The sequence below is a fragment of the Onthophagus taurus genome, chromosome 10 (genome assembly GCF_036711975.1).
Source record: "Onthophagus taurus isolate NC chromosome 10, IU_Otau_3.0, whole genome shotgun sequence".
Classification (NCBI taxonomy): Eukaryota; Metazoa; Arthropoda; class Insecta; order Coleoptera; family Scarabaeidae; genus Onthophagus; species Onthophagus taurus.
In genome coordinates, this window is record NC_091975.1 from 9755567 (window position 1) to 9777706 (window position 22140).

The following is a 22140-nucleotide window of genomic DNA, read 5'->3' on the forward strand; positions in this document are numbered from 1 at the left end:
CCTAATTATTAATTAGGATTAAGAAAGCAGCATGGTAAACTTAAAATCCATCTACCTTACCCTGACAAGACCAACTCCCATAAGCAGTCATCTTTGGAGGTTGGTGTCAAAGATATAAGGTCCAAGAGTGGGAAAGAGTATATTATAGTTGTAACACTACAATTATTTTAATGCGAATATTGCATAAACCTGAAATATAAGCGATATAAGGATATATTGAGTGCTGTAAATAATTTTACGGTTAAAACGAGTAAAGCCATCCACCTGCTGCAGCTGATTTTCAAATTAGAATTATACTATCTGTTTTTCAGTGTTGCTAACCGCAATAGTTAATTACTACAAATCTGTACTATTTTGTTTGGTATTCTTTTCATGACAAACTTTTATATTAATAACATGAAATATACACCACACTCTAAAGGAAGGGTAAAATGGGGTATCTAAAGGCTTCCAAGCAGCTTGTTTGAAACAATTATTAACGAAAAGACGATTCAGAGACATACCGAGTTAAATACAAAAAATGTAACTCAATCTCAAGAAGTTTTTATAACTGAAGAGCCAATATCTATGCTGGCAAAAAGAAAAAATGTAAAATTCAATTCAAAATTAATTTAATAAAATTAATATTCAAATGTGAAAGTTGGATAAAATGTAAGACTGAAAGTACCTGATATTGACAGAGCTAAAACTGACCCAAAAAGCATTATTGCAGTTATGGTAGATGTAAAAGAGAATGAGCTTTAAAAACTGGGTACGAAAATTGGAGTACTAAAGCAGCTTTATACTAAGAATCAATTTACCTAATGATCTGAAGACTTTATAAAGATAGAAGAAAAAAAAACGCTTGCAACTTAGGATGTACCAAACTCTATTGGTAAAAGCCAGAAAAATTATCTCTTGTTTACATTTACCAAGTCATGTTGGTAAATCTTAAGATTTACTAGTTAAACCTAAGATTTACCATAGTTCGGGATTTTGCAGTAACACATATAATAAATATTTGTAAAATATTACCTATACATCTCAATTATGGAGTCTTCAGCGTTAAAATTATAATTTGTGTCGTTTTTATTAACGCTACAATAAATAGGAGAAATCATGGTGAATCTAAACTTCGTAAATGTTGTGTTTTTAGTCTTAATATTCCAAACGCTTCCGGTTAAATAATACTAAATCTTTTCATAAAATTTCTTCTAAATCACCTAAAATAACAAAATTAAAAAAAAAAGGTAATAAAATATGCCAAAATAAATAAAATTTGTTCAAGGATACCAATTAAAACTCACATAAAAAGTTATAATTAAACCATATATTTGAATGAAATCGCATTATTATAACTTAAATCTCATCATTGTAATAATTTCGTATTCATTTTCAATATTTTTTTGTTTCGTATTTATTATTTTTTCTTTGAACAAAAAGATGATTTGGATATCGGGAGATTATCAGGGAAACAAATTCAATTCGAAACTAGAAAAAATAATTAATAATAAAAAACAATAGAATCGACAAGAACATAATAATTATGGAGAGACAAGTTCACACTTTTTCCACCATCTCGATTACGCACAACGTCCATTTTTTTAATTAATTAATTTTAACTTTTATTTGTTTTTTTTTTATAAACACTGAAGTTTTTTTATTTAAACAGAAGCTCCAGATAAACATGAATTAGTTTTTAATTTTTTTTTGTGAATCGTCGGTCACTTAACTTAGTTTTTTCTTCTTCTCCGTGTTACGCAGTTTTTCCTAAAAACACTTTCTAAGTAGCTAAGATACATACAAAAAAAATGTATGGTGCCCTCAAAAAAAAAAAAAAGAAACATTTTTTTGTGCAGATTTTCCTTTTTTCGAGTGAGGGCCCACATCAAGTTTTGTTTTTATCGTGAGTGTTAATTTTTTTTTTGTGATTCGTCTTCTTGATTTTTCTTTCTTACATTTCTTATTTTTTTTTTGTTTTTTTTTACTATAATATACTCAGACATATCTCTTAGGCAGTATTTTTACTGATTACAAATACTCGAAAAAACATTTTCATTTTTTTCATCATTATCATCATCAAAAACGGGGAACAATACAATAATAAATTATAACCCATACAGAGTAAATCGATTTTTCAAATAAATTAAACGGATGTACAAATTCTTATCATTTTTTTAGTAAATAGTATTTTTAGTACTTAATATAAATTATGTGTACCGCGAAATACATTATTAGTCCTTAATAGCACTAGCTTCTTCCTTTTCTTTTGCAGCTTCAGACGCTGACGTTTTCGCCACGTTTCCTATTCCCCCAGTTTTACTACCCCCCACGCTGTTCACTGATTGATTCGTATTTCCCCCCACGTTTTGATCTCCAAGTTTTGTCTCATCCACTTTATCGCTTTGTGATGATAGTGAACCTAAGAAATTAAAAGAAAAACATTTTTTCCTCTTTAACAAACTCATTTAGTTTTAGCGATTTAACTCACGATTTATTTATTTTTTTCAATTAGTAAGTTTTTAAGACTTACTTTGAGAGGAATAGTAATTTCTTTGTGGCCCCTTTGAATTATTATTAGCACGATGCTTTTGATTCGCCGAACCACTATTTTGCACAGGATTCAAATTTGGTTGGAAGTTCATTTGAGGCCTTTGAATCGGTGTTGGATATCTTTGGGTCTAAATAGTCCTTTTTTTAATTGATTCGTTTTAATTTTTTTTGGGCTCTTACCTGATTAGACTGTTGATTTCCAACTCCTTGATACAGATTGTATTTATGTTGCGTAGTCGGACTCGGTTGCGGTGGAGGTTGTTTACAATTTTGTCTCGATTTCGGCGATGGTATTTGGGGTCCCGAATTAAAAACCGATGACAAATCTTGTTGGTTCCCCGGACTTTTCAACTGTTGAGAGCGCCCGGTTTGATCCCCACCAACCTGTTGCGCACCACCCATTCCCTTTAAATACGACGCGTTCTGCATGTTTTGGTTCCGAAATTGCTGTACGTTCATCGCAGCCGCAAACTGCATTTGTGACAAAAAATGCGAACTGATATTCGTCATATTCGGACTGCTGTGCGATTGATTGTGTGTGCCAAAAACGTTCCCTTGAAGACCATAACTGGCTTGGTGTTGTTGAAGAGGTCCCGATTGCAAAGTCGAACTGCCAGGTTGTTGGAAGTATCCGGTTTGGCCACCTAAACAACATTGTTTTACTAAGATAAAAACGTCTTACCTTTAATTTTCTAAAAATTAAGTTAATCATTAATAAGTACCAAATTAAAAGCATGCAGATAAATAAATAAAAACACCAACAACAAGACAATACATTTTATTGAAAGTTCTACAAAAAAAACACTAAAATACGACTACATGAAAAAAAATGTTCAAAATGAACCCAATTTTAATATTCTTTTGAAGCCAAAAGCGAAAGCCTAACCACAAAAATAGCACCACACCAATAAATCACCACAAAAAAAGAATGCAACAAAATGATTAACATCTCCATGATGTAGTACAATTAAAACGTTTTGCTCTACCTGTTGATCCTGAATAATACGAAGAAGAGGGCTGCAACGCTTGAACGACGTTGTTTTGAACCGGCCCCGTTGGCGCCCTTTGCATCACTCCAGTATTCGGAAGATAATTGGGCTGGATTGAAGGGTCGTAAGTCATATACAATTGTTGGCCTTGTTGAGATTGTTGTTGATACGTTTGACCAACAGCTCCCGTTTTAGTACCTTAAATTTTTTTTATTTCATTAATAACACCTAAGAAGTAATAAATAAAATAAAGGAGCAATAAATAAAGTGTTATCTTAATATCTAAACATGTTATTTTAGGGTTTGTTTTAGCAACAGTTGATTAATTCTGCTTCTTAATACAAAGAAATAGGGATGATCAAAATTGTGTTAAAAAGAAGCAAGAAATTAGATTGTTCTACAAATTTCTTAATGTTCTATGTTTGGAATAGATTTCTGCAGGCGGAAAATAATGTTTGATGGATTGTGAAATGATGAAATATGAGGATAGAAAGAATACAAGATGTGGAAGAGATCCAAGAGATATTAGAAGTGAGTCCTGAGGTTGAGTAGGGAGACTCCGGGATTATAGTGAGAGAGGATATATGTATTGTAGCTATTATATTTTAAAAATTGTATACAGAAGTAACAATAAACTATATTATATATACAATTTGCACAAATGGGTTGAAATTAATTATAACCTAGTATTATGTTGTTGATTAGCAGCATCACTTTAAATGGGATTTGTTTTAATTGGCCAAACCAGCCCTTAAAAAAGGAACTGAAACAGGTTTTAATTTGGAATCATTAACTGCATTCGCGCCATCATCACTGTAGCCTACAGTGAGCCGTCTGGAGCCAGAACTGATGACGTTTGTCTCATATTTGTATCTGATCTTGAAACCAATGGTGAAGTAATCAAACTTGCATTCAAACATTCGTAGCAAATTTCCAAATCATCCAAATTATGTGCCCTGATTTCCTTTCAAGTATACACTTCCTAACCCAACATCGTCTTTTCTTCCATTTTTCTTTCAATTTTGACAACTGATTCATTCTTTGTGCTAAAGTAGCACCAAAAATCGAACTCACCATAGCACAAATCTCGATGAGCTAGTTTATGGTCGACTTTTCGCGATTTCCAGCTGAATTACGTTTTTGTTACTACTTCAGTCCGTGTGAACGGTGAGGTTTTGATAATATTTTCATTCCAAATCTGTTGTGAAGAGTCTATGCACCTCAACGTATTTAGATCGTAAGGCGCGATTAAAAAGACGCAGCGTTGCCGGATTGCGATTCTGATAACGTTCTAGGTACAGGGTTATTATAAATGATGGACCCATTTTTAAAGATGAATATTTATTAAAGTACAGATCCAAAATGAACAACCTTTATACTAATGGAAAGAGGAAGTTTCAAAGTTTTTTTGCAATACACTATAAATGTTCAATGTGTCCACCGTCCGCTGCACGGGAAACATCTATGCGGTAGCCGAACTCGTCCCACACACAAGCAAGTGTATCTACTGTTACTGAGTGCACAGCAGCTGTGATACGGTTCTGCAGATCGTCCAGAGTTGTTGGTAGAGGTGGGACGTAAACAGCTTCCTTAACATAAACCCATAAGAAGTAGTCACATGGAGTGAGATCAGGAGATTTCGGTGGCCAAAAGTGGACTTCATTTCCCCTGCGACCTATCTAGCGTTGAGGAAGGGCTGCATTCAAAAAGCCTCGTACATGAAGGTGCCAATGGGGCGGAGCTCTGTCCTGTTGGAAAATGAAGTCCTGCGAATCTTCCATAACTTGAGGAAATAGCCATTCTTCCAACATGGTTGTTCCAATTACAGATCTTTCCGCAAAAAAAATGGTCCATAAACCTTTGCACGAGATACGGCACAGAACACGTTTGTTAAATGTGGATTTTGCAAACCCCATATGCGAACATTATGTCTTTTCCACTAAGGTGGAAAGTCGCTTCATCACTAAAAATGATACGCTGCAGAAACGCGTCATCCTCCATCATTCCTAGCACATAACTACAAAATTCGAAATGCTTCTCTTTGTCATTATGGTTGAGAGCCTGTACAAGTTGTAATCGGTAAGGCTTGTACAGCAAACGCCGCCTCAGAACTTTCCAGACCGTGATGACTGGGATATTCCAAGTTCTCTACTACCTCTATTGGTAGACTTTGTTGGACTGCGAACAAAACTTTCTTCAATACGTCTGACATCATCCTCTGATACACGTGGTCGACCTGTTATAAACCGACCAATTTATTTTTTAATTAATTTCATTTCATTTTCTATTTTTTACGCTGACAAGCGGTAATATGATATCGCCTAGTCGTACGTGATTGTCCGCTTGTTTTCAAATTGTAAAACAGAATGTAAGTTGTTCCCAACGGAAAAACATCAAATAAAAGAAGTTCGTCAAGGAAGCTTTTGGTTTAACTTGCAACCCCTCTTCTTCTTCCCAGTAAGAACCCTTGGTTCGCAACAGACCTGTGCTTTTCCCTTTACACACACTTCCAGTTCGTAGAAATTGCGTAAACCAACGCTTAATGCTTTTTCTAATTGGTGGTTCGATACCGAATTTTGTACGAAATGCCCGCTGCACTACAATTTGTGACTCACTTCTTGTGAACTCAAGAACGCAGAAAACCTTGTGCTCCACGGTAGCCATCTCACTCACTTTTGACGGAGACGTACATATTTATTGTTATAAGACAAAAAGATGAATAATAAAATTATGTTTATTTGTCGCTATGGTGCGACATACCGCAATCGCATTCTTTTTTACATAGTGTTTTTACAGAGAGGAAACGCCCATTTAACATTTATAATGTATTGCAAAAAAACTTTGAAATTTCCTCTTTCCATTGGTATAATAATTGTTCATTTTGGATCTGTACTTTAATAAATATTCATCTTTAAAAATGGGTCCATCATTTATAATAACCCTGTATATTAATTTTATACACACTCAAATAAATAGAAACCACACAAACAAATCTAGATATTTTTAGCTCCTCACATTGTTATATTTTTGTTTAGTTAGAGGTAATATAATACAGTAATTCGCACAATTTGGTAATCACTACATCATAAACCACAACACATGCGCAACTGGTTCTAAAACACCACACATACTTCTTCAGTTCATTAAAAGTTCCGTTACGAACCTATCGAACTCTAGTAATTTTGAGTTTTTATAAGCTAAAATAACAAAGGGTTTTTTAACAATGCAAACAAGTAAGTGGCCATTTTTTCTCAACACTTAATAATAATTAATTTATACAGTGCGCGGCAAAATTATGGAACATATTCAATAAATTGATAACAAATTTTTTTTTGCAAAAATGCCGAAACGGGTCAATTTTGGTTAATCATAACACACATTATGACACCATATTCACTTCCTGATAATCATTTTTTTATGAGTTATGACGTCATCGAAATTTTTTTTAAATGGCACCATATGCATTTGTTTACAAAATCTGAAAGTATATATTTCTCTGCGACTAACGATGTAAATATCGATATGGGTTTTTTATTCTCTATTAAAAAACACTAATAATTTAAGTTTTAATGTGCAAGGTTTTAAGTTTTAATATTTAAAGTTATTTAATGTCCGTAGAATATGAATTATGTTATAAAAAAGAAATAAATTCTGATTCTAATCATTTAATCAATTGTTCGAAATGCCCTCCACCCACTTCTTGACAATAAGCAAACCTATTCATACATTCTTTCAAAGTATTATAAATAAATTGCGGACTAATATTACGAATTTCAGCGCTAATACAATTTTTTAATGCGTCTACATTGAGTGGTTTCTCAGCGTACACTTTTGATTTTAGATAACCCCATAGAAAAAAATCAAGGGGTATAAGATCTGGGGATCTGGGGGGCCATTCTATCGGCCCCCGTCTGCCAATCCACCGCTCAGGGAAACTATTATTCAGAAATTCACGAACAGGATGTGCAACGTGCGGAAGTGCACCATCCTGCTGAAACCAAATATTGTCGTCCAGTAAGTTGGGGTTATTATTATTTGGGAATGCTTCTAAAAGGACAGGCATCAGTTCATTCCTCAAAAACTCCAGATATCGTTGACCTGTCAGAATTTGTTCAAAGAAGAAAGGGCCAATGATTTTATTGTGAATTATGCCTGCCCATACATTCACTTTTTGAGGGTATTGGGTATGTACCTCGCTTATCCAATGAGGATTTTCGTTACTCCAGTATCTGCAATTTTGTCGCTTTACTGTGCCATTCAGGCAAAATGTAGCTTCATCCGAAAATAAAACGTTGTAAATAAAGAGTGGATTACGGTCACATCGATTCTGCATAATTTCACAGAATTCCATGCGGCGATCTGTGTCATCTTCATTGAGTTCTTGCACTAACTGCACTTTGTAGGGATGGTACCTCTCTGCTCGTAGCACACGTAGTACAGATCGCTGAGAAACTTGATGATCCGCTGCAATTTGTCTCGAATTACTATGGGGATCATCTTCAACAGCTAACAAAATATTAAGTTTCACATTTTCGTTGATTTTAGGACGTCCAGCATGTGCAATGTGCGTAACATGTCCAGTTTCTCTAAATTTCTTGTCAATTTTGCTAACTGTTGATCTACTAATAACTCTGTCAGGGTACTTTGCATTAAACAAATTGTATACCTCTTGTTGTGTTCGGGTTTCATCTCCACATCCAATAAGAATTAAAATTTCTATGCGTTGGGTTTCACTTAAATGAGCCATAATTATTTTAAAATAAATACGTAACAACAAATGCTCAAAAATAAAAACAAAACAGTAACAAATATTGAACAAAACTGGACTAATGAACACAGAACACGGCAAAAAATAACAACAAATAACAATCTCAATCAGAATATAACGCAAAATAACTAATACAAAACTAAACAACATAAAACAGAAAAAAAATACAAACAAACAATTACAACACAGAAAACAATGCAAAAATACAAGAATTAATTGCTATAAAAATTGTTTCAATTCAATTAAACACTCACTAAACTAATTTTGACGTTTTTGAATAGACATTATTAAAACCAAACAAAGCGTTTCCATGGTTACCCATGGGTAATGCTATTTTTACGTTCAGAAAAAAAATAAAATTTGTACCTTTAAAGCTAATTTTCTCAAAATTTTCCTTATATAACCCATATCGATATTTACATCGTTAGTCGCAGAGAAATATATACTTTCAGATTTTGTAAACAAATGCATATGGTGCCATTTAAAAAAAATGTCGATGACGTCATAACTCATAAAAAAATGATTATCAGGAAGTGAATATGGTGTCATAATGTGTGTTATGATTAACCAAAATTGACCCTTTCGGCATTTTTGCAAAAAAAAATTTGTTATCAATTTATTGAATATGTTCCATAATTTTGCCGCGCACTGTATAAACAAAAATTAGAAATAACTATCCCTTAAGACTTTTAATTTTACTTGTTTTTTTTAAATCAATTCTTTTACAATTTCTTAAATTTTTATTTGGCCTTGAAATTCGTAATTAATCTTTATCAAGAAATTGAAATCCGAGCTGTTTCCATGTAATGGTAAATAAACCAAAACATAATATTTGGTTATAATCAATTACTCTTTTAGAATACCTTAGGAAGGCAAAAAGTTACATTAAAGGGTACATTAAAAAATAAATAATATAAAAAAGCCCAAGTTTTTTTATTTATTTTTCGTCTAAAATTAAAAGAACCAAAAATGACTAGCCTTAAGTAAGCTAAATTCACAAAAACGAACCACACCTTTATCTTGGATCATTTATTTTGATGATTTTATTGATCAAAATCTAGAAACAACCTTTCTACTTACCAATTGCACTAATTTGTTGATTACTTGGTTTAACTGAAGCAGACATCAATGAATTCGAAGTGGAAGATATCAAAACTGTCGTGGGATTATTCAATTGTTGATTTTGTCCATAAGGGGTGGTATTTTGCAACCGAAAATTGGTTGCTAAACTTTGATAGAGATCGGGCGGGGCTTGGGCGGCTTGAGGGGGGTGAGGTTGCGTTTGCAAATAAAGGCTCTGGGCCGAATAGTGACTCGATGCCGCGTTTTGTCCGAGTCCATAAGGGTATTGGGAGAATTGTGACGTCCGTTGACCGCCCATTTGGTCCATCGGGAACCCGCCGTAAAGGTTAGGTTGAAGTTGTTGGGTGGAATTATATAATACATTTGGGGGAGATGGAATTGCGGACATTCCAAATTGGGTACTTCCACCTAAAGAGGCCTATTAAGAAAAATTAAACGATTTTATTTGTATTTAAAATTTAAAAAAATATTACTAACCTGATAACCAAGATGTTGATTGGTCGTATATTGTTGTGGTGGTTGATTTAACCCAATATTAGGTCCAATAACCGGTTGGATTGGAGGTGAAGATAAAGGTGGCATCGTAATAATTCCGGAATGCGTTTGATGCCCTCCACCAACGATATTTTGTCCGGTTGTTCCTGGAACCTGCTGCGTGGGTTTAACCTAAAACATTTCCTTTAAAAACGAACACCACATCACCACGCAACGTTTACCTTGCATACATTTGTCGTGTTATTGGCCGTATTTGGGTTCGGCGAAGGACTGTAACCTTCGTGCGGATCTTCGACGGCATCTTGGGTTTTGCTGAAAGCGCTTGAAGGATCGAGACTGTTCGGATCAGGACCAAAACTTGTCGAAAACGTTTCCTCCTGGCTAACACTACTATGTTCTATCACCGGCGACATCGTATTTATTGTATTATCCCAAACTTTTTTCACCGATGCTATTTTAAAATTTAAATCGGCCGTGGAATGGGACATTGTACTATTGCTGCTTGTTATGGTATGCATCGAACGGGGTAAAGAAATATTTTTCGACGCTTTATCGTCGGTTAATTGAGAAATTTCCGAATCGAAAAAGTCGAGTTTCATATCGGATGTATCCTCTTTATTAAAAAGTTGCATTTGAATATCGGGTTGCTTTTCGGATTTATTTAAAAGATCCGTTACCGGTTTATTAAACGTTGAGATTACGGGGGGATCCATCGGGGAGGTTTCTTCGATTTTTGTGGTGGCTCGTGATTTCTCATTGTTACGATTTCGAACACCGGGAGTCGATTTAAAGTTTGTATTTTCGAAGATTATTGTGTTTACTGGGGGTGTACTACCATCTAGCACGGATTTATCTGGTTGAATTTGCGTTTTACCAATTATCTAAAAACAATTTTTTTTAATTAAATTTTAAAATACATTGTAAAAACCAAGGACAGTAGAATCTATAGTAGAAACCACGAGAGGTGGCAGTAAATCATCGTTTTCCGCTCTTACAAATGCCATACGTAGTAAATTAAAATTCACAAACCGCTAGAGAGTAATATGTGTTAGAAAGAGATAGCATTAGTTTAATAGTAAAATAAACTGCCTAAGTCTGACGTCACAGAAAAGGGCGGAGCTTCTTTTAATCGCCATAAAAATGTTATTTAGTTTATTTTATTTTAAGGGAAGGTTTTCAATGTCGAGTTAAATCTGTTAGGTACACAACTCATGGATAAACTTGCCTAACAGATAACCTCACTGAAGCGTTTATCCAGCAACTTTCTACCCGACAGGCAGCAACCTATAAGATAGAAAATAGATGGTACCCCTGAGTGTTAACATTAAAAACGGAAATGAAACGTGATTGGTCAAATTTGAATAATTGACTTTAGCTTGTGAAGTTGATATAAACAGCTGATCGTGTTTTGGAGGTTATAATATATTATTTTATAAAAGAAAGACAAAACCACTTTGAGGAGTTGGACGACCATGATTTTTTTGTTAAATTTCGGTTAAAAAAGGACAGTTTTGTCAATCTTGTCAATTTTTTTTTAATTATTAGATTATTATTTATTTTCTATAACATTTTTATATTTGTTTGCCAAACCTATCTACTGTACTAAAATTCGATGATCATTTGACTTTCTATTGTTTATCCATCACCACAATTATAAGCTTAATTTATTTTTGACGTTATATTTTGATTTTGTTGTCATTTCCTTTCACCAAGCAACCAACTTGCGCGCACATTTTTTTAAATTTCCGACAATATCTAATAGGTAAACCCTCAACCAGTACTTCAATCTGGTAGGTATCCAAATGTCATATTTACCTATAAGATAACCCTAAACTACGGGTGGATAAACGATTCATCGACGTTATCTATCAGCTACAATTTTAATTGACATAAATCGTCTTAACTAGATATTGATAAACCGGCCCTAAGATTAATTGAAAAATTGCATATGGCAATTTACCATTAGCAACACAGTTAGCAACGAAATTGTTTGGAGTCGATATAAACTCCGCCCATCTCTGTGACGTCAAGGCTTAGGTTGTAATCCTAACCTCAAATCGAAACGTCTTGTGAGGGTTGTCGTGAATCTGTTAGTATTTAATTTATGCTGATGTTTATGAACGTTTTAAATTATTATAAATTAATATTAACGCTTTTTCACTGGTTAACCTCTCCTATACAGGGTGTATCTGAATGACATGCCCAAACTTCAGGGGGTGATTCTTTAGGCAATTTTAAGGGTACTTTGATATATAAACCATGGGCGACTTGGGCTCCCCTAAGGAGCTACACCCCTCCAAAAATGGCGGAAAATTTTGGTTTAATATTTTTTTCTCAAAAACCATAAACGCTAAGACAACGAAATTTGGGGAATATGTTTAACTGGTAGTAGGGCACGTTTTCACCCTATTTGGATTTTCAACCTATCCTTGTAAACTACTAAACGTAACCACCCCCTTTACATTTTTGCTAAAATTTTTTTATGCAGAGGGTAAATACATTTAAAAAAAAATTACATAGGTAGATGAAAGTATCCTAAAACTTTTTTGTCTCTCTAAAATTTTTCCAAAAACGACTAATTTTTGAGAAAAAAAATAATAAAGAAAACACTGTCCGTTCAACAACGGGGTTGTCGATCAAAAGTTGGAATGAATTTTTAATGAAAAAATCGTAGTAGGCTTTGCAATCTTTGTCAGAAATATTTTTGACGTTTAAATGTCAGTGGTTTTCTTACTATTATTATTGTTTTTCAAATTAATTTATGAATAAAGTTCTACAGCATTTACACTCGTTCACTCGACGTTTCAAAATTTTAAATAAAACAATAATAATAGTAAGAAAACCACTGACATTTAAACGTCAAAAATATTTCTGACAAAGATTGCTAAGCCTGCTAAGATTTTTTCTTTAAAAATTCATTCCAACTTTCGATTAACAACGCTACAGCTTAACAGTTAGTGTTTGCTTAATTAATTTTTTTCTCAGAAACTATTAACTTTTCGAAGAACATCAGAGAGGCAAAAAAGTTTTAGAATATTTTCGTCTATCTAAATAAAATATTTCCAATGTATTTATCATCGTCATAAAAAATATCTAGACAAAAATTGAACGGGGGTGGTTATGTTTAGTAACTTAGAAGGGAAGATTGAAAGTACAAATAGGCTCGAAACATGCCCTATTAGAAGCTAAACATATTTCTCAAATTTCATTTTCTTGGTGTTAATGGTTTTCGGGAAAAATAAAATAAACCAAAATTTTTCGCCATTTTTGAAGGGGCGTAGCTCCGCAGGGGAGTCGAAATCGCTGATAGTTTATATGAGAAAGTACCCTTAAAATTGCCTAAAGAATCACCCCCTGAAGTTTGGGCACGTCATTCAGATACACCCTGTATATCTTTGACAATGTTTGACATATAACTTAACATAACCTACATTTAAATGTATGTGGTGAAATAATCTATGTCCATTTCTTGATTCATACCATTTTTAAGCGATGACTTACTGCCAGCTCTCGTGGTTTCTACTACCATAGTAATTTTGTCGCCCACTACGGGTTGGTTGCCTGCATTCTACGTCACACTATTTTCCACGCCCTGTTAACTGTCATTATGCGTTTGCTGTATATTTTTAGAGGTTATATGATACAATACGCAAACGCCTAGAGCACAACAACAGCTGGGTGTGGTAAATGATGTGACGTAGTTTTGCACATTGTCACAGCAATAGATGTAGCACTTCTGTTAGATTCTACTGTCCTTGGTAAAAACTTACTTTTTCACTATTAGGACTTGAATTTTGCGCGGGTGAATGAGGTTGATCCATAACTTTGCAATTTTCCAAAACGGGGAGAGCAATTTCCGCCTCAATATTACCTCTCAATTGACCTAATGGTTTCTCCCATGCATTACTCATCGTTGCTAAATTCGAGGGGCCATCTTTAATTCCGTACAAATTCATGTTTTGATTTACTTTATTTAACTCAATATCGCACATCCCTTGCTGCATCTTTTGTAATCGACTATTTTCCCTTTGCTTAGCAAAACGGGGCGGGAGTTTTTGTCGATTACGATCATACTGGGCTTTATTCGATTGGGGAATAACCGACGGGGGATTAATCGGTGTATCCATCAAAGATGGAATATTCGCGATGTGTTGTTGAGAAATCGGATGTTGATTTGCGTTATAAGGTTTTGGTTTTCTATCGATTGGTTTCATTTCCGGTTTAGAAGTACACGAAATTGGCTTGGTGAACGGTTTTTCCTCAATTATTTTTGTTGTTTTAACGTTCTTTTTACTTTTAACTTCTTGAAACCCGTCGGAATCGCCTTGATTAATTTTATCTTCCACTTCACCATCGCCAATTTCAATAACTTCCTGGGTTTCTTTAATATTAATGTCCGCGATTATCAAGGCGCTATTCGTTTCATTTTTTTCATCCTTCACCTCCGATTTGAACGCTTCCGGTTTGGTTATTGCTGTTGATCGTAAAGAACCGTTTGAGTTTTGTCTCGGGGGTGGATTTTCGGTTCTAAACGATGCTCTTTTTTCGTTATTTGAGAGTCTTGGGGGGGCGTTTCTTCGCATTCCTTGGTTTAATCCGCGATTAATTCTAAGTGGGGATTTATTTCTTCTTGATTTATTGACGCTATCGTCTGAATGTTCGGATGTATCTCCCCCATTTTCGGTTCGTTTTCCTTTTTTGTTATTATCTCGATCTCTTCTTGATCTATCTCTGTTATCTCGACCCCTATCGTATTTATCTTCGTGTTTTTTCTCGGATCGCATTAAAGAGGGATCTTTTCGAGAACTTCCAATAACCCCGGGCGTTTTATTTTCGGCGTCAAATATCGTTTCTTGAGACTCTTCCGTTGATTTTTTATCTTTATCTTCGAAATGACCGAAGGGACTTTTTGGGGGTGGTCCGTAAGTGTCGAATCTTTTACTAACACACGCTCCACCACGTCCGCGGATGTTAGAAGAACCACCTCTTCCGTGACGTGAAGGTTCCCCACGCGGTTCATAACTTTCTTTTTTGTTATCAATTTTTCTTTCAGGGATAATTTTTTCTTTATTTTTTTCGTCCTTTTCTATTTTTCGAATTGGTTTGGGACTTTTTTGGGTGTTATCTTCGATGGATTCTTCGGAATCAGTGGCGTGGAAATCCCCCATTTTCGAAGAAACGCGTCCAGATCTCGATCCTCTCCCTGATTTTTTATTATTATACGATTGAGAGTCCCAATTTCCTCTTCCAGAACGGTTTCTATTTAAAAACGGCCGCATTGGGCGTTGTTTATCATCTTTTTCTTTATCATCTTTTCGCATTTCCAGTTTAACCTCTTCTTTATTAGCTTCTAATTTCTCGCTTTTATCTTGAAGCGGTTTTAAATCGGGTAAAGTTGCGACGTCATCAGCCCAAGAACATTTATTTTCTTCAATTGGAATCTCAATTTTTTTCTCTGGAATACTTCCTTTTTTTAATTGAGTTAAATTCCTTTTTTCGCTTATTTTTTCGTCGGCTTCGATTTTTTCTTTAGTTATTGGACCCGGAACCGTTCTCCGATCCTCCTTTTCTTTTCGTTTTTCATCGTAATTAATATTTTCGGCCCAAGAACCCAAATGTTCTCTTGATTCCGAATCGCGGGAGTGTTTGGAATCGCGTGAGGTTCTCGAGTCTCGGCTATCAGGTCTTTGAGGTCTGTCAAAACGCTCGGGAGCTTTCTCAAATTGCGGAACTCTTTCGTTACTGTGCCACTCCTCGCTATTTTGACGACTAATACTGCTACTATCGAATTTAATCTCATCTTTATTATCTTTTTTCTCGCCCCATTTATCTTCCTTTTCTTTTTTGTAATCGTACTCGTCAAAACGACTTTCGGATTGTCGCCTGTTTGACTCTGAATATGGCGGTCTACGACGCATTTCTTTATCGTCTTTATCGATTTCTTCCCATTTTGGTTTTATGTTTTGATTCGAATGACTCGACCAATGAGTTGATGATCGATTATCGTAAGGAGTATATGAAGATATTTGCATTGGTGGTTGTGGACTTGGATTGTTCCTCTTTTGATGTATCTTTTGTAATCTCGGAGGTAAATTGGGTTGGCGGGAATTCCTATTAAATTCCGATTCCTTAAAATTCGAATTAGATCCGTTTCTCGCTTCCGGTCCCCCTCTTTGTTGATCTCGCCGAATAAAAGCGCGACCTTCTATTGAAGTTAATTGGCGAAAATCGTTATCGTGCGCTTGTTTAGTTTTTTCTTCATCGGAATTAGTTTGAGGGTTAGATAAAACTTCTTCCTGTTCTTTTTCTCTTTTCAATTTCAATTTCACTTCTTCCTCTTTACGCTGTTTGGCTCTTTCCGACACATTTACAATCACTTGTTGTTGTTGTCGACGTTTTTGCGCCAAAAGCTCGTCTTCATCGGGAGCTCGACGATTAATCGAAGGTCGATTCCACACTTTTTGCGAATCCAAATCCGGTTGTTTCTCGTCTTTATCCAATTTCATTTTATTTCGAATATTTTTCTCCGAAGATTCTTCATCGCTAAAGGCCAATTTTTGATTATAATCGATCTCATCTTGTGCGGCCCAACCCATGTCTTTCGTCATATCATCCATTCGATTCAAATCTTCTTCTTTTATAATCGGTCGTCTCGCGGCAACATCATCCGACTCGACTGACGATCGTTGCCCAGATTGTTGTTGTTGCTGCTGTTGAGGACGACCATCTCGAATTCTCGATACATTCAACATTGGGGTGGGTAAATTTGTTATGTTTGTTCCGTGTCCGTTTGGCGGTTGATTACCTCTCAACATCTAAACAATAGAGGTAAGTTTAAGTATTATTGTTTTTAACGTGAGGGTGCACGAGAAAACCAACTTAGTTAATTATTTTACTTTTAATAAAAACAGAATAATAATAAGCCACGAAGTTTATTGTAATCGAATTTCTATGTAAATTTGAAATTTCTTTCAACTCAACCTAACTTTTAGTCATTGAGAGCTAAGAATTCAGATTAAGAAGGCTTTAATCAATCTATGAGAGTCTGTAAGAAACAGGGAGATAAGGTAAGTCATTACAGAACCATCAGCCTCATGAATAACATGTTAAACGATGTGAAGAAAGAATATCAGGCACGCTGTTTGGGTTTATGAAAGGAGTTCTGCCTACAAGTATTATTCTAGCACTGCAATGAAGTTTTCTCGCTTGCTTTGTTCGCTACAAGGTGTTCAATTCAACAAGGTACGACACAAAAAGATGATGGAGGTTTTTGGAGAACACAGGGATGGACGACAAAGAACATAGGATCACACGGAACATTTACTGGAACTAGTCAGACATCACTAAGATTAATGCTGGGCTACATTTTTCTCTACTTTTATTCAATTTCCACTCAGAAGAAGTATTCAAGGAAACCCTAGATAATACCAACATTCACTAACAGCAGAGAAAGCTTACCAGAACTAATGAACAAAATAAGCAACATCAGTAGCCAATATTATGAAGACTACCAGAGTCAACCGGCTATCATGCAATTGCGCGAAGTGTTACGTTGTCCAAACTATACGTAACATCGAGTGCCGCATCAAGAAACATGAGAGGGAATAAGATCCAACAATCAGAGCATTGCCACAAAGGACACATCATTGATTTCGACAAAACCAAAGTGCTAGATAGAACCAGACAAGAGAACTGGATTATGACGCGATACTGTGAGTGATACTTAATTATATTGTTCAAGTAATTTAATACAAAACATTATTTTGAAAAATGTTAATTTTATGAACAAGTTTTAAGATTCCAAAATTATTTAGAGTACTTTTACGGAAGATTAAGAATATGCAAATAAATAAGGTGTTGTAAAAAAAAATGAATAAACAAAAAAACAATTTACAAATAAAAATATCATCATCTTCGTTTCCTCCAAAATAGAGCTGAAATTCGTCGCTAAATTGTACCCAGAAATTGTATTTGTAGTCGGTCTATATCTTCATAGATTAACATAAAGTTAATATGAAGTTAAGATGAGAGATCTTTATACAGGGTGTGTATCAGGTATGAGTAGAAAAAATTTGAGGGGTTATAGGTCTTCTCTTTCTGAATAAAAAATTCTTATAACACAATGTCCCATTCTTAAGATATGATAGGTTCGTTCCAACCGCACAAATTTGACTCGTCGTGTACGCGTACACGACTAGTACAGGACTTTTTCTGCGCATGTTCGTTCGTGGACACATGTACGCGTACATATTTTCGTCAACGCTGTTGGAACGGTTTGAAATTTCTATGTACGTTTTATATCCAACCCTACCGATAGTTAGCGCTGCAACCACAATTTACCATTTCAAACGAAATCCATTTACTCATTTTTTTAACAATAATGAACTAAAGTAGCATTAATTAGAAATGTAAAAAAAACCTAATAACCCTTACTAGAAAAATGAAATAAAAAGATGCATGTTTTTACACTTTTTTGATTAATTTGTCTATGAAACTTATCATGAAACATGCATATGAAATAAAAGTTTTTAAAAATGTGTTAAATAAAATACCAGAAACATGTAAAAGAGTAGAGAATAATCCAAATCCAAATGTACAGGGTCTGTCACGAAAAGGAATACTTGAAAAGGAACCCCCAAATTAGGGTTGTAATTTAAAAAAATAAAGTTTTCGACTTTTCGAGATAGGGAAATTCGGGAAAAATTTCTGACCAATCTGTATAATTTTTTAAAAAACTTTTCAAGGGTTATGTAAACTATGGGTCCTCTCTGTGCAAACCCTGAGAATATTTGGCCGGACTCGAGTGTAATTTCGAAAAATTACTTTTATTGTGAAGGGTTGCATCTGCCATAATTTTCGAAAAAAACTGAAATAATCCATAAATGGTGCACTCTAGATGATGACTTATATCAAATTATATTGAAATTTAGTGGGGATCTCGAAAATTCAATAAAAATTGGTACATTCCATTTAAAATAACGAAGTTGGGGTTCATTTCCGGTATAACCGGAAGTTGGAGAACACTGAAAATATTTTAGCTGAAACGAGCACTGCGGATTACGCTTGCCACATAGATATAGACTCAGCTCGTCGTGACAGACCCGCTTGATGGTAAAGATACCCATAAGAGATACAAACAGACCGGCTGCACAATTGGAAATGAGTTATGCTCTGTTATGCGCAAGCGCTAAAGAACGTGACAAACCGTACATCGTCGAAACCAGGTACGCATTTGACTTGTCGCGGACGCGTACATGTCCGACGGTCGTTGGAACTCATGACAACTTGTTGCCGACCAGTCCGCGGCACGTCCACGGGTCGGATGGAACAGCACTTTTCAACTGCGCAGGCTGGTGATTGGCAGTCAAAAGTGCGGTTGGAACGAACCTGATATGATAAAGTTAAGGGTTTGAAAGTTTAAGTACTGCTGTATAAAGAATTATATTAAGCAGGCTTTCTTTATGTAATATAGCTTCAATTTGACACATAAAAGTCATTTTTGAGATTTTTTTTAGAGGTTATTTACTTTATACCAATAAATTTATCACTCTTCTTTAACTTGCTTATTGTATTAAAAACAACAAATTACAAATTGCATAGCAGAGCCTGCTTAGTATAATTCATTAACCAGTAGTATTCAAACTTGTGAACCCTTAACTTTATCCTATCATATCTTAAGAAGGACAAAGAATGGGGCATTGTGTTATACCAATTTTTTATTCAGAAAATGGAGACCTATAACGCCTCAAATTTTTTCTATTCACACCTGATACACCCTGTATAAGGATAGTTTTTTATATCAATTCAAAAATCAAAAAAATCGACGAAGATTTGAAGTCGAATTGATTCATTTTTAATAAATCAATTATAAAATTGATGATAAAATTTTAAAATGAAGTAATATTATGTTATTACAATATGAATATTTCAATTTCCTCAACTATGTCTTACACAATAAGTAAAATATTAACTTCTATTGCATACACATTTTCTACACTAACATTAACAACACTTGATATTGAAGGTTTTTGTAGAGGTTATACTTTATCCAAATGGCTTCTGTTTGGAGATTATGCTACTTGCATTAGACGCGATTATTCTTCTATTCTAACAATTTTGATTAATTGATCAATATAATCTTCACAGAAAAAATTAAGAGTAATATTTCTTCTAAACCGATGTGTTTCTTGAGAAATAACAAGAAAAGTAAGAACAACACCTACTGAACACAACAAATAGAAATTTTTTGTTCAACAAGGTGTAAAAAACAACCGTTTATAATGATACTGTTGCCACAAAAAGGGATTGTTTTTGGAACAAACTTGCTTTATTACCATCATTAGCAAGTAACTCTTTCAATTTCTTTCGAATATATTTTTGATATAAATTGATAATTTAAATACTGTTTGAATGATGGCTTATATCTAAATTTAATTGTGAGTTTATTTCTTGATTTTGATTAATTATAGACTCACATAGAAACATTCTATGATTACAATAAACCTTACCATAATTTGTTTAAATTGAAAGATTGTTGGGATTTAACTATGTGAGTTTTCTCATGAACAATCAGATATTAAATTCATACAAATCCAGGAAGAATTCCATGAAACTGTGGCGGTAATGGTTGTTGTAGGCCGACCTGGGCCGAGAGCTGCGGTGGGCCCCCCAGGGGGGCCGAGTTGCTGCGTGGTGGTGGTCCATCTACCGCAGTTCGCGAACCCCCTTGCGTCCAAGAACCTTCTGTCTGTGGCCGTAGACTCGGTCCAGGTCCATATTGGGTATCGATGCCAGGTCGAGGTGCACCTCCTCCGCCTCCAGAGCCACCTCCCCCATCTCCTGCCAAACTGGGAAACTCGTGCTGGAACTGTGGACTCTGATATGGCGGTGGATGAAGCGGATCGCTTCCGGCCATAACAGAACTCCATGATTTGTCCGTTGCGGCGCCTCCGACGATGGGAGGAGCGGCCGGGGAGGTGTGTTTCGGGGCCAAAATCGGCGACGCCACCAACGGCGGTACTGCGACCGCAACCGCAGAAGGTGTTAAGGCGGCGGCGCTCGTTGAAGTTGGGCTGCTCACGTTCGAAGAACTGGTGGGTGTTGTTGGGGTCGGCAAAGTGGTTGTGGTTAAAGGAGTCGAAGATTCTTGTTTTTGTCCCCATCCTGGACCGCCGGAAGGTACTAAGGAAACGGCGGCGTCGGTACCGCTATGTTCAGATTTTATTGAGGGAAGATTTGCTGGCGGTCTTCTAGCGCTGGGCACTCTTCCCAGACTTTGCATGCCATGTTTGAAGGTTAGTGTACTTTTTTGTTGCGCTTTTTCCAAAGATTCACCCTAATTCATTCATTAACACTCAATTAATTTGGAATAATTTACACACATAAAAAAAATTAAGTACAATTCTAAGGAGTACTTACACGACTAACTCTGTAAAGATTATTTATATCTAACGACTGAAACTTCGCTTTTCCCTTCTCGCCTTTGGAGGCCAGCCCTGGCAAAGTAGACATGCTGTCCGCACGCAACCATTTAGATCTCCAGGACCCAGCGAACGAACCCTTCTTCTAAAAAATAAAAAAAAATCACAATTGAGGTTATGTTATTATTATTAACACAAAATTAACCAGCCAAAAAGAGGTTTTATTAAAAAAACTTTTAAATAAATGCAGGATGCTGAGAATAATGACTCATACAATAACAATATGAGTAGATAATAAAAAAAATAAACTTTTTTCCCAATCTTAAAATTGGGTGACGAAAAATGTTGAAAACAAAGTTTTAAAAAAACGGTAGTGAAAGTAAAAGGAGGCAAATAAAAAGGTTAAGTTAAAAGTGGGGCCTCTGTTAGAAAAACGATTACAAAGAGGATCGAAGAAATCTTCGAACCCAACCCGAAAATGCCAAAAAAACTGACTTTCCGTAACAAATACATAAACGATCGATGATTTTTTCACTAGAAATACCTTCGTAACGTTGAACTTGTACGAAATAAAGGCAGTTTTCGTTTTCTAACGGTAACAAACGGAATGCGTCCTCGGCGGGTACCCAACGAAAAAACATCGTCGTATTATGAAACGGCGAATACGGATGGGGTTGAAATAACGACTTACCTTGGTCCGTCCAGATGGGTAAACCGTAAATAACAATAAATAATCCCCGGCTCGTCGAAATTAGGACGGATGATCACAGATTTCACAATCACTTTTAGCACTAATGTAACTTTTTTCACTTAAATCAAAATGGCGTACGCCGACTATGGCAGATTTTGATCA

The 22140-nt window shown here is 35.2% G+C and overlaps 2 protein-coding genes across 5 annotated transcripts; both read right to left on the minus strand.

Moving 5' to 3' along the window:
* Positions 1-1289: 1289 nt before the first annotated feature.
* On the minus strand, positions 1290-22130 carry LOC111419671 (no circadian temperature entrainment). 4 transcript variants are annotated; one of them, XM_023052519.2, is made up of 11 exons: positions 21979-22130; positions 21286-21432; positions 20456-21202; positions 13638-16682; positions 10098-10748; positions 9850-10038; positions 9370-9790; positions 3519-3719; positions 2713-3176; positions 2513-2660; positions 1290-2401 (listed from the first exon to the last, which is right to left on the minus strand). In XM_023052519.2, exons 2-11 carry the CDS (start codon positions 21376-21378, stop codon positions 2214-2216), a joined length of 6147 nt encoding a protein of 2048 aa, XP_022908287.2. In that variant the 5' UTR covers positions 21379-21432; positions 21979-22130; the 3' UTR covers positions 1290-2213. The 4 variants fall into 4 exon arrangements, with proteins under 4 accessions (XP_022908287.2, XP_022908286.2, XP_022908288.2 ...); XM_023052518.2 differs by having other exon boundaries at positions 10089-10748; XM_023052520.2 differs by having other exon boundaries at positions 2471-2660; positions 10089-10748.
* Positions 3721-9363, minus strand: LOC139431460 (histone-lysine N-methyltransferase SETMAR-like). The gene is made up of 2 exons (XM_071199255.1): positions 6005-9363; positions 3721-5757 (listed from the first exon to the last, which is right to left on the minus strand). The coding sequence occupies exon 1, from the start codon at positions 8437-8439 to the stop codon at positions 7183-7185; it is 1257 nt and encodes a 418-aa protein (XP_071055356.1). The 5' UTR covers positions 8440-9363; the 3' UTR covers positions 3721-5757; positions 6005-7182.
* Positions 22131-22140: the final 10 nt, after the last annotated feature.